This window comes from Microcaecilia unicolor, chromosome 2 (assembly GCF_901765095.1).
Source record: "Microcaecilia unicolor chromosome 2, aMicUni1.1, whole genome shotgun sequence".
Lineage (NCBI taxonomy): Eukaryota > Metazoa > Chordata > Amphibia > Gymnophiona > Siphonopidae > Microcaecilia > Microcaecilia unicolor.
The window spans coordinates 586,605,993-586,618,121 of record NC_044032.1 but is presented as its reverse complement, the minus strand read 5'-3'; the positions used below and the strand labels follow the sequence as shown (position 1 = coordinate 586,618,121).

At 41.2% G+C, this 12,129-nt stretch overlaps 1 protein-coding gene across 3 annotated transcripts in view; it reads right to left on the bottom strand.

Moving 5' to 3' along the window:
* GLRA3 (glycine receptor alpha 3) overlaps positions 1-12,129 on the bottom strand; it is a 114,481-nt gene that overhangs the window by 84,754 nt on the left and 17,598 nt on the right. For all 3 annotated transcript variants that reach the window (XM_030192667.1, XM_030192666.1, XM_030192665.1), the window contains exon 4: positions 11,297-11,379. In XM_030192667.1, coding sequence (XP_030048527.1) covers positions 11,297-11,379 — 83 coding nt within the window. The remainder of the gene's footprint in view (positions 1-11,296; positions 11,380-12,129) is intronic.

The following is a 12,129-nucleotide window of genomic DNA, read 5'->3' as shown; positions in this document are numbered from 1 at the left end:
TAATCGAAAGCCAATTTTGGTCGCCCTCAACTGCTTTCCATCTTGGGGATGCCCAAAGTTCAAGGGGGCGTGTCGCCAGTGTACTGAAGGTGGGACGGGGGCATGGTTAAGAGATGGCTGTCCTTGGCTGATAATGGAAAAAAGAAGGGTGTCCCTGACAAGCATTTGGCCGACTTTACTTGGTCCCTTTTGTTTCATGACCAAGCTTCGAAAAGGTGCCTGAACTCACCAGATGACCACTGGAGGGAATCGGGGAACCACCTCCCCTTACTCCCCCAGTGGTCACCAACCCCCTCCCACCCAAAACAAAAATTAAAAAACATTTTTTGCCAACCTCTATGCCAGCCTCAAATGTCATACCCAGCTCCATGCCAGCAGTATGCAGGTCTCTGGAGCAGTTTTTAGTGAGTGCAGTGCACTTCAGACAGGCGGACCAAGTCCCATCCCCCCCTACCTGTTACACTTGTGGTGGTAAATGTGAGCCCAAAATCCACCCGAAACCCAGTGTACCCACATGTAGGTGACCCCCTTCATCCCTAAGGGCTATGGTAGTGGTGTAGAGTTGTGGGTAGTGGGTTTGGGGGGGGGGGGTTGTGGGGCTCAGCACACAAGTTAAGGGATCTATGCAGCTGGGAGCAATTTGTGATGTCCATTGCAGTGCCCTCTAGGGTGCCCGGTTGGTGTCCTGGCATGTGAGGGGAACCAGTGCCCTAGGAATGCTTGCTCCTCCCATGACCAAAAGCCTTGCATTTGGTCATTTTTGAGATGGGCGTCCTCTGTTTGCATTATAGGTGAAAACCGAGGCCGCCCATCTCTAAGGTCAGAGATCTCAACATTTAGGTTGACCTAAATGTTGAGATTTGGCCGTCCATCTTGTTTCGATTATATGGGTTGCCCCGCCCCTTTATGGAGCCGTCCTTAGAGATGGGTGCCCTTATAGATTGGCGCCCCATTCGATTATGCCCCTCTATGTTTGTTTTAAGCAGGTTCCTGAGTTCTAAGAAGAGGTGGAGTGAAATTTAAAAAATGGGAGAAAGTTCGCCCATAATGCTTCATATGTCTCATTGTGGTGTCTGTCTCTAAAAATTTGCATGCTTGCTTATATAGAGGAACTAATATAATAATAATAATAATTATTATTATTATTATTATTGTTGTTGTTGTTTTTTTTACATTAGTATTAATATCTAATTAATTGTGGGCTCTGTTTATTAAGCCGCACTGTAGGTGCACTAACATTTTAGTGTGTGCTAAAAATGAGTGCACGCTAACAATAAAGACACCCATTATATTCCTTTGGGTGTCTCCAAAGTTTACATGCCTACAGGGTGGCTTAATAAACAGGGCCCTGTATATAATCAAAGAAAACTTTGTTTCTCCCTTTTTTTGAAATCCAGTTAAATCTGGGGATATGTGTTTCTCTACAGGGCAAATCCAAAATTGAAAAAAAAAAAAAAGAAAGATCCTTCCTCCAGTATATCCCGTGTCCTGAAGAAGTCTTATCTACTGGGTTGCTTAGCAATAAAAATTCAACCAAGGAATGTTGTGTCTTGAAGTTAACTGAGCTCAGAGTTTTTTGTTTTGCATACAGACATTTTCTTCTTTAATGCTGAAGCATGAATCCAATGCTTTTGTGATTTTTGCAACTTCCTGTGGTCTGAAAAAAGGAAAGGGATCATGATCCAATTTTTTAAATTATGGGCCACATTTTTCTTTGCACTGTGAACACAACGTTCAAATTTTATTGGCCTCAAGTGGAAATATTTGGTTTTGGTTTTACCTACAGTCACGACTCATTTTTTAAATTATCCTACAAAAACAGCCATGGGCTGATGTTTTTAAATTGTGGTGCACCATTTACTATTTGCATTGAAACTTATTAAACTATTTGAAATTTAAATTGAATGCAACTCAAATTCTAAATTACAATTACAAATTATATGCATGTATTTTTTATTTAGAGTAAAACAGACCTTCTCCAAAGAAAGGAGAATACAACTGATTTCTTTCTAAAGTGGATTGGTGTGAACAGATAGTGAGGTACATGTACACGCCCTTTAAAACAAAGACTCAGTGATCACAAACACAACTTGAAATACAGGCATCTGGAAGCCCTTTTAGTCTTCCACATCATTGAGAAGTCACATAAGTTTGAAGATTATAGATGCACCATAATTGATCATGTCCCAGAATCACCATGGGGGGTGGGGGGTGGGAGATAGAGATAGAAAGTTAATCCACAGGGAGCAATGCTGGATTTACAGACTAGGCTTTCTAGCCCCAGTAGGTCTCAACAATAGGGTTGAATGGAAAGCTTTTCTATAAAGTTTTATGATGATTACAATGGGGTTTAACTGACCCCTGAAGTGAACCTACTCCTTTAAATTAGGGTCTGAATCTGATTGGTAGATGAGGCTGGTGTCTGTGTAAATTCTGGGCGCCATTTTGAGTCGGAGTAGGCAGATTACAAAAAAATAGAAGCCAACAAGAGGTATGTGTTAAGCCAAGTTAAAATCGAGTCCACGAGCTTCTAAAATGTTTCTCTGTATGGTCTTAAATAAATATTTTTGTTTATTGTAGGTTTCATGAAAGTACGGGTCCTGCTCCTTATCAAGCAAGAGTGAAACAGGAGCTCGCTGTAGAGCGAACCCACCAGTGTAAACCTAACACCAGATAAGTTCCGGTCTCCTTCATTTTGAGCTTTAAATGAATAAAAAAGAAAAATTATTAATATAGGATAGGATATGTAGAAAGAGAGGGAGACTCCAAGGCAAGGTTTTTCTGACTAATGACAATGCCCGCCAGCTACTTTACAGTGATAAACGTTATAGTTGGAATGTAAAGGCTGAGCGGCGTGGTATCCACCATTACAGGCAAGAGTGGAAGTTTACCAGGTATCTGAAGTCTTTTCCTCCCCTTTTTGTCTTAACAATACAGAGTCAATATTATTTGCAAGCTGTGGAGTATGAATTTTAATAAATGTACAATATATTCACAAGACAAACTTGTTATAGGAAACTCAGCAAAAACCAATAAAGATGGAAATAATATCAATAAAATCAAATATTGAACTTCCTTAAACCACAACTGATTGGGAATCATTACTAGTAATAAATAGGAGACTTAAATACTAATACAAATTAGCATATTAAAGTAAAGATGATAATCCCTTCCTTAAAATCTTTTCCAACATTTTCATGTTATCTTTTTTAACTCCAACCCTCCCCCCCCCCCCCCTTCAAGTGCTCAGGGTTAAAACACAGGGATATGTCAGTAGAAAAGTTACACCAAGGTTCAACATTTCCAGACTCATTGTCAAAAATAATTTTCTCCATTCTTGAGTTATCTTAGTAATATCCGGATAAATCCAATTTTTTTTGTCCACCAAAAAATGCACTTGAGTGTTTAAAAAAAGTCTTAGAATAGAATTCAAATCTTGCTCAAACACAAAAGAAGAGTGTAGCTCTGTCAGTAGCATTTTCTATAGATTGTTCCAGTATAGCAGATATATTATTCAAATTGATATACATATTTCCCCTACCTTCTCCTTCCTTTTCCCCCTGAGAATTCTTAGGCCAATAGAAAATTTTATTAACAGGAAGAATAGCGTCTAGCGGCATTTTCAAATTTTCTATCAAATATCTTTTGAACAAGTCCAGAGGCAAAGTCCTGGGGATTTTAGGGAAGTTCAAATGGTGCAGATTTAGACATCTGTTAAAGTTTTCTCTCTGCTCAATTTTCCTATCTTTAACTGTGGCAACTTTAAATTCCTGGAGCTGTTTAATATCTTTCTGAATTTGCTTGACCCGACCAGAAAGATATTCTTTAGCTGACTCAACAGTCTTAAGATCTTCAAACTTAAGACTTAAAGCTGTTACCTCTCCTGAGGATTTCACAAGTGTTGAGTCAGTCCTCGGAAGCATGGACCAGATATTCACCAAATTCACCTCCGATGATGTAACAGAGACTCCAGTTGCACCTATAGTCTCATTTTCCACGTTCCCTCATTGCGACGCTGGTCCCTCTTCCAGCAGCTTGTGGGTTCCCATTCAGTGCAGCAGAGAACGCTGAACATGGAGGAATGCTGGAGTTAGAGGGAGGGGAAAGAGTTGTTTCATGCCCCTGCAGAGGCGTCACTCCTCTGACTGCCTCCGCAGCAGGGCTCACCTCCCTTAATTGAAATGGAAGGGCTCCGGACAAGAAACGATCCAGTCTCTGCTATACTGGGGACGAAGTTGAGGTAGGCAGGGGAACCATCCTAATGACACCCTTTCTCTTTGTATGTTGCATTTCGTTCCAGAAATTGAGAAAAGAAGAACACCAGCAGAGAAATTTCAACGCCTCTCACAGTGCCGGAGTCACGCTGTCATCTTGTCACACCCCCATCAGACACAAATACATTTTCGCACTTGTTTATGAGTTTACACAGACTTTCTCATGATACATATATGTCTTTACCTAGGACGGTTATATTTAGTCTCTGAATGAGAGTTTCAGTTAGTATTGGGTTAAGTACACATATATGTAGCCAGCATTAAGTATAAAGTTTAGTTTACTCTCATATCATACGTCATTTGGTTAAACATTTTCAATTAAATACTGATTCTTTTTTTTTTTTTTTTTGTGGAAGTGCACTGACAAAATACAGAAGCAAGGAATGAAGCAACTTTACTTTTGCAGCTGTCAGCCTTTCTCTGCTGCCAAGGTCAGGGAGTAGAGGGGGGTGAAAGCATAACATTTAAAGGCCTTTTTGATTTTGAATGTTTGCACGGACCTGAGAGGGTCGGATGGCTGGTGTTTTTGTATACTGTTTTCACCTAGGCCATCATTGTTCAGCAGGGCTGAGTGGCTTTTGGCTTCTGTAGTTGATCTTCCCATGGGACACTCTGCCTTCCCTTCATTCTGCATGCCACCTATTTGTTACATCATGTTTGTACACATGCATAAACAACAGCATTCCCTTGCAGAGGGACTACGGAGGAAATCCCTATACTGATGTCTGAGAAGATTTTGTCAGGTTTCCTGCTCGAGACCATCAGTGAATTCCCCTGTCAGCCTCCCGGGAAGGGTAATTAGTGCAACCCCACCAGATGACAAAAACCATTAGTGCAACACCACCAGCTGGCAAAATATCAGTACACACACTTACCTGGAACAGTATGAGAGAGAATAATTTGTAAATAGTCTCAAGCTTGAATTGTATATACAGATTATATGTGACTGTACTTGAAAGAGTGATTTTACAACTAGGACTGAATTTAGAACAGAGGTCTCTATCAATGTCACCTATGCACTACTTAAAAAGCCTCAACCAAAGAGTACAGTGAACCCTCTGATCCTGACCTACACATTGTATATTATTTTTGTTCAGCCTATACACACATGTATTTGAATTATGTTTTCTTTTTGGCCTAATTATGCATATACAATACTAATTTTAAGGTGCCTATTATTTTTACACTCACATTTTTAGAGTGATTTACACTAACACACCTACCAAATATTTTCAAGTGTTACACATGTGCTTAAATACCCTAAAGCCGTTGCATGAGCACAGAAAGAAGTGTGCCTTGTTTGCTTATGCTTTAAATGGTATCATACTATTTTTAGTGCACATAAACAAAGGGATTTTTCTACCCACAATATGCACCCTTTTAATAAAGCTGTTACCTAAAATAAACATCCTTATTATATGCCACCTATATATCCAAGTGTCAAAGAAATTATTGGGTTTCTACACAGTGTGTGGTTTTCCCTGTGTTATAAGGTCATCACATGATATGTAATGCATTTATTATTGTTGACTCTTAAATTATGTATATCATTGCAATCTTCCATTATTTGATTTAGTTATGGACAATAAACAAGGTTATTTACATTGTTTGCAATCTTACAATAACTCATTAAGTCATTTCATATGCTTTCATGTCTTTATATATTCTGTTGAGATCATGGCATTTATGTTGTTGTCTCTCTGAACTTGCATATTGTTTATTGACAGTCATGTATGTCTTGGTGAAAAAGAGCGTACACATGATTTGTTTTAGTTAGTGTTTCAAGACCCTCTGGCTTCTTTTTAAGCCACAAGTCCTTGAAAGAGGGGGTCATGTAGGACTAAAACCCTGTGTTAAGGCACTACAATTCAGCACTAGCCTGCGATATGAACCTGACTTTTTTACAGACTTGACCATTTGCAGACTTAGGGCCCCGTTTACTAAGGTGCGTTAGCGTTTTTAACGTGCCTACAATTAGTGCGCACACTAACAGTGTAGGCGCCTATAAGGATATTGTAGGTGTGTAAACTGTTAAAGCGCGTACATGGTTAACGCGCGTTAAAAATGCTAACGCGCCTATAACGCAGCTTAGTAAACATGGCCCTTAATGCAGAGGCTTGGTGCTGTGTAAAGGCCTCAAGGTATATAAGGAACAATCCAGTCTGCTAAAAGTATAACAACTTGGACAATAACACCTTTTTGCTGTTATATTGTTATCATCATGGACGTCACTACGGGCACTTCAGGTCATCATGTTCCTTACAACCTGTCACTAGGAAAGGTATAAAATGTTATCAGTTAGCTGGCACACAAGCTGTTATCTCTTGAAACCTTGGTAATAGCCATCAGCTGGCTCTGAGCCCTGCCACCCAATGAAGGCTCATTAATCTGTGGTATCGCCTTCCTGAGACTTCCTGGCTGGAGAGTCCATCTGCTGCCTGAGTTCCTCATCCTGACTCATTATCACGTACCGGTTTTCCATGAACCTGCATTAACAATCTTCAGTGCCTGTGCTGCTTCCAGATCCAGTGTTCATGAGTGATACTGTCAGGTCTGAACTGTTATCTTCTTAGTGCCTATCGGCCTTATTTTTGAAAGTGATGGGCGCCCATATTTCAACCCAAATTGGGAGAAGGGCGCCCATCTCGCAAAGGCGCCCAAATCGGTATAATTGAAAGCTGATTTTGGGTGTCTTCAACTGCACTCCGTCGCGGGAACGAACAAAGTTGACGGGGGCGTGTCAGAGGCGTGGTGAAGGCGGGACTGTGGCATGTTTATCGGGCAAAAAGAGATGGGTGCCTTTGGCCGATAATCGAAAAAAAAGGGCGGCAGAAGCGAGAACTTGGGTCGCTTTTGCTGGACCCTTTTTTTCATGACCCAAGTCCCAAAAAAGTGCCCTAAATGACCAGATTACCCCCAGAGGGAATTGGGGATGACCTCCCCTGACTCCCCCAGTGGTCACTAACCTCCTCCCACCACAAAAAAAGAACTTTAAAAACTTTTTTTGACAGCCTGTATGCGAACCTCAAATGTCCTACCCAGCTCCCTGACAGCAGTATGCAGGTCTCTTGGAGCAGTTGTTAGTGGGTGCAGTGGACGTCAGACAGGGGGACCCAGGTTCATCCCCTCTACCTGTTCCACTTGTGCTGGTTAATGTTGAGCACTCCAAAACCCACTGTACCCACATGTAGGTGCCCCCCTGTAACCCTTAGGGCTATGGTAATGGTGTAGACTTGTGGGCAGTGGGCTTTGGGGGGATTTGAGGGGCTCAGCACAAAAGGGAAGGGTGCTATGTACCTGGGAGCTATTTTAATTTTTTTTTAATTTGTAAAAGTGCTCCCTAGGGTTCCCAGTTGGTGTCATGGCATGTGAGGGGGACCAGTGCACTACGAATCCTGGCCCCTCCCATGACCCAATGCCTTGGATTTGTTTGTTTTTGAGCTGTGCGCCTTCTGTTTCCATTATCGCCGAAAACTGATAGCGCCCAGCTCAAAAACACCCAAATCCTAGGCATTTGCCCCGCATAACCCGTATTATCGAAAAAAAAGATGGGCGCCCATCTTTTTTCGAAAATATGGTTTGTCCCGCCTCTTCGCATGGCCGCCCATGGAGATGGGCACCTACTTTCGATTATGCTCCTCCACGCGTGCCTGGGGTTGTTAGGTATCCTGATTTCAGGATTAGGTGAGTGTGCGCTATCTTGGTTACATCTAGACCCTTTACCATCATTCTGGGTTAGCATAATTCATTGTCTATGATTACAGATATTATTATTATTGGTGCCAATAGTATGGTACCCTTTTGTAATAACATCTGAACCTTGTACCCTACTCTCAGTATAAAGTATAGGTGTAAGTGTGCAAAATTATTGTGGACTATGGGTTCGGATTGCAGCGAGAGATAAGTTAGATTTATTTCCAGAGTGCTAAAGATATATTATTCCTCTCACCCACTGCCAACTCTATTTTAGAACTGGTAATAATGTGTTTAGTCCCCACAATATGGTGATCAGAATTGCATGGAATACTGAAGGTGAGGTTGCACCATGGAGCAATAAAGAGACATTATAATATTCTTTGCCTTATTTTCCATCCCTTTCCTAATAATTCCTGGCATATTGTTTGATTTTTTGGCCGCTGCCACACACTGAGCAGAAGATTTCAGTGTATTGTGTACGTATTCTCTCTCAACTGTCTCTTCTGAAGGAACACTTACGCAGCATTAGAATGTTTCCGCTGTATCTAAGTAACCACAAAGCATGTGTCGGCCTGTATGCCTCTTTATGTCCCTTCAGCCTCTGTGCTGATTTTGCTACACCTTACCAGTTTTAAAATAAATAAATCTTTTTCAGCTGTCTCATACTTGCCAGTATCTCTAAATACGTTTTCTTTCATTTTTTTCCTTGTCTCTGCTTTTACTCTGTGTCCTCTCACCAGCTGTGAACCATAGCACTATCTCTGCTGTACTGTTATTTCCATATGCAGCTTTCCTTTCTAACTGACAACCCAATGCTGAACCAATTCTGATATTTATCCGGTTAGCAACAGCCACTGACTTCTACATTGAGCCTGCAAATTGGTGGGGAAATGTGGGATACAAATGCTACAAATAAATAAATAAATAGTGTTTAACTGGCTAACTGTGAATATTCAGCAGGAGATAACCAGTTATCTCCACTTAATATTTGTAGTTAGTGCTTAGTGGCTAATCGGCTCTAACACACAATATAGCTGGTTGGTGCCGATATTGAGGGCTGGGTTTACCGGTTAAATAGAATCGCATAAATAGCAGTCTTATCATTAATCACTTACCCCTGGATTCTATACAGTGTGCCTAGAGATCCGTGCCAAAATCCAGGCGTATTCTATAATAGTGTGTCTAACTTAATTGGCTTAACAAGCAAATCAGCAGCACTTAACAAGCAATGACACACACTAATTGGTAATATTTAGAATTTACGCGCACAACTCACTATGCATATTCTGTAATAAACTGCATATAAATTCTATTGTGTGCAGTTCAAAAAGGACGTGGCTATGGGTGGGAAAATGGGCATTCCATGGGCATTCCAAAATAAACATGTGTAGTTATAGAATATGACCCAGCGTATTTGAATCTAAGTGCAGGCATTTATGCAGTGTTTTCTTTAGTGTAAATGGCGGCATATAGTTTTAGGCACTGGGACATCAACTAAGCGTATTCTATACACCGTGCCTAAATTCAAGTGTACAGCGATGCGTATGTCTAGTAGCGCTTTAGAAATGATAAGTAGTAGTAGTAGTAAACTAGGTACCACTTACAGAATATGCATAGGCGGAAATGTTTACCACGCATATTTTTTAGGTGCCTTATATAGAATTTGGCACTTAGTGGCTTAAGTGGTTAAATTCTGGTGGCCAAAAATAAAACTAGGAATTCAATGCCAATTGCCTGATATAGCACATCATTGAATTTCTGGGTTCAGTGCTAACAGTGGGCTTTAACCATGCTGACTGCTGCCGGCTGATTATTGGCCTCTAGAAAATTTAGGTACAATGTTAAAGAATAGTGACTAGACCAGATACATGAGCAAATCCAAAATGATGCCAATTAACTCCAATTACTGACTGTTGACACTATCAGGGGCATTTTCGAAAGAGAAGGACGCCCATCTTCCGACACAAATCGGGAGATGGGTGTCCTTCTCTCAGGGTCGCCTAAATCGGCATAATCGAAAGCCGGTTTTGGGCGCCCTCAACTGCTTTCCGTCGCGGGGATGACCAATGTTCATGGGGGCGTGGTTAAGAGATGGGCGTCCTCGGCCGATAATGGAAAAAAGAAGGGCGTCCCTGACGAGCATTTGGCCGACATTACTTGGTCCTTTATTTTTTCACGACCAAGCCTCGAAAAGGTGCCCTGTACTCACCAGATGACCACCAGAGGAAATCGGGGATGACCTCCCCTTACTCCCCCAGTGGTTACCAACCCCCTCCCACCCAAAAAAAATTTTTAAGACATATTTTGCAGCCTCTATGCCAGCCTCAAATGTCATAACCAGCTCCATCACAGCAGTATGCAGGTCCCTGGAGCAGTTTTTAGTGGGTGCAGTACACTTCAGGCAGGCGGACTCAGGCCCATCCCCCCCCCCCACCTGTTACACTTGTGGTGGTAAATGGGAGCCCTCCAAAACTCACTGGAAACCCACTGTACCCACATGTAGGTGCCCCCCTTCACCCCTTAGGGCTATGGTAGTGGTGTACAGTTGTGGGGAATGGGGTTTGGGGGGGTTGGGGGGCTCAGCACCGAAGGTAAGGGAGCTATGCAGCTGGGAGCAATTTGTGAAGTCCACTGCAGTGCCTCCTAGGGGGCCCGGTTGGTGTCCTGGCATGTGAGGGGGACCAGTGTACTACAAATGCTGGCTCCTCCCACAATCAAATGCCTTGGATTTGGTAATTTTTGAGATGGGCGTCCTCGGTTTCCATTATCGGCGAAAACCAGGGACGACCATCTCTAAGGTCGACCATCTCAACATTTAGGTTGACCATCTCTAAGGTCGACCTAAATGTTGAGATTTGGGCGTCCCCGACCGTATTATCAAAATGAAAGATAGACGTCCATCTTGTTTTGATAATACGGGTTTCCCCACCCCTTCGCCGGGACATCCTTAGAGATGGACACCCTTAGAGATGGTCGTCCCCGTTCGATTATGCCCCTCCACGTTAACTCATTTATTTGTACGTGCATCTCGCCTGAGCGCCCAAATTTGCGCACCCTTTATAGAATCTGGGGGATAGTGTATTTACATTTAATTTTTGAATCTATATATTTTTTAAATATGCTCCTGTGTTAAACATAAACTTTCAAATATTCCTGAAAAATCAACTTGATATATACCATCTTTGTTTAGTGACAATAATTATAAGTACAATCAAGCTCGTGATAAACCAAACCAGGATTATAGAGAACTAAAACTTATTTTGCATGTTTTACTTCTTTATTTTATCTAAAAAAATTTTCATGGAAGTTTATTTGTTCACACTTACAGCTTTCCAGTTGCATTATACATGTTTGTACATCCATTGGGAAATTTTTCAGATCCATTGGGCAGGATAGTGTTAAAGTCAACCTGAAAGGATACAAACAATTATTAAACCCTAAAACCTAATGCACTCTGACATTCATTTTTTATTCTGTTGATCAGAAATAACTAATGCTATGCTAGGGAATGGTAGAACTGCATGAAATAAACATGATTAGTTTGACACTATTGGTGCTATACAGAACTGAGTCTAAAATAAGGGACTTTTTTTTTTTTTACTAAGCTGCATTAAACAGGTAATACATGAATTATCATGTGCTAATAGGAGTAATTCTCTAAGTAATCACACAGTTTTAAGTGGCATGAAGGTGCATGAATGGTGGTGTTCGAATCATTTATGCATGTAAGTGGCCACTTATACACATAAATGACCTCTTATAGAATACAACTAGTGAAAAAGTATGTACCATGTTTTGATGATGCATTTTCTTCCTGTGGATGTGCACATGGGTGGAGTTTGGGGGTTGTCAAACTAATTAAGTTTATTTCACATAATTTTACCCAGAACCTGCTACCTAGATAACCTGGAACAGTAAGCAATTTTCTGCTGAAAATTATTATAGACTTCAGTGCTATCTGAATAGTATTGAACGGGTCATGGGTGGAGTGAGAAATATTCAGAGTGGCAACATTTGGTGCTGCTGTCTCAACATTTACTCAGACGACTCAGAACAAAGAATATTGCTGTATATCAAAGTGGCAGTCTGCAGAATACCTGGATATTCAGTGCTGAATACCTGGGGGGATATATATAAATGATGCAGCTGATGTTTAATA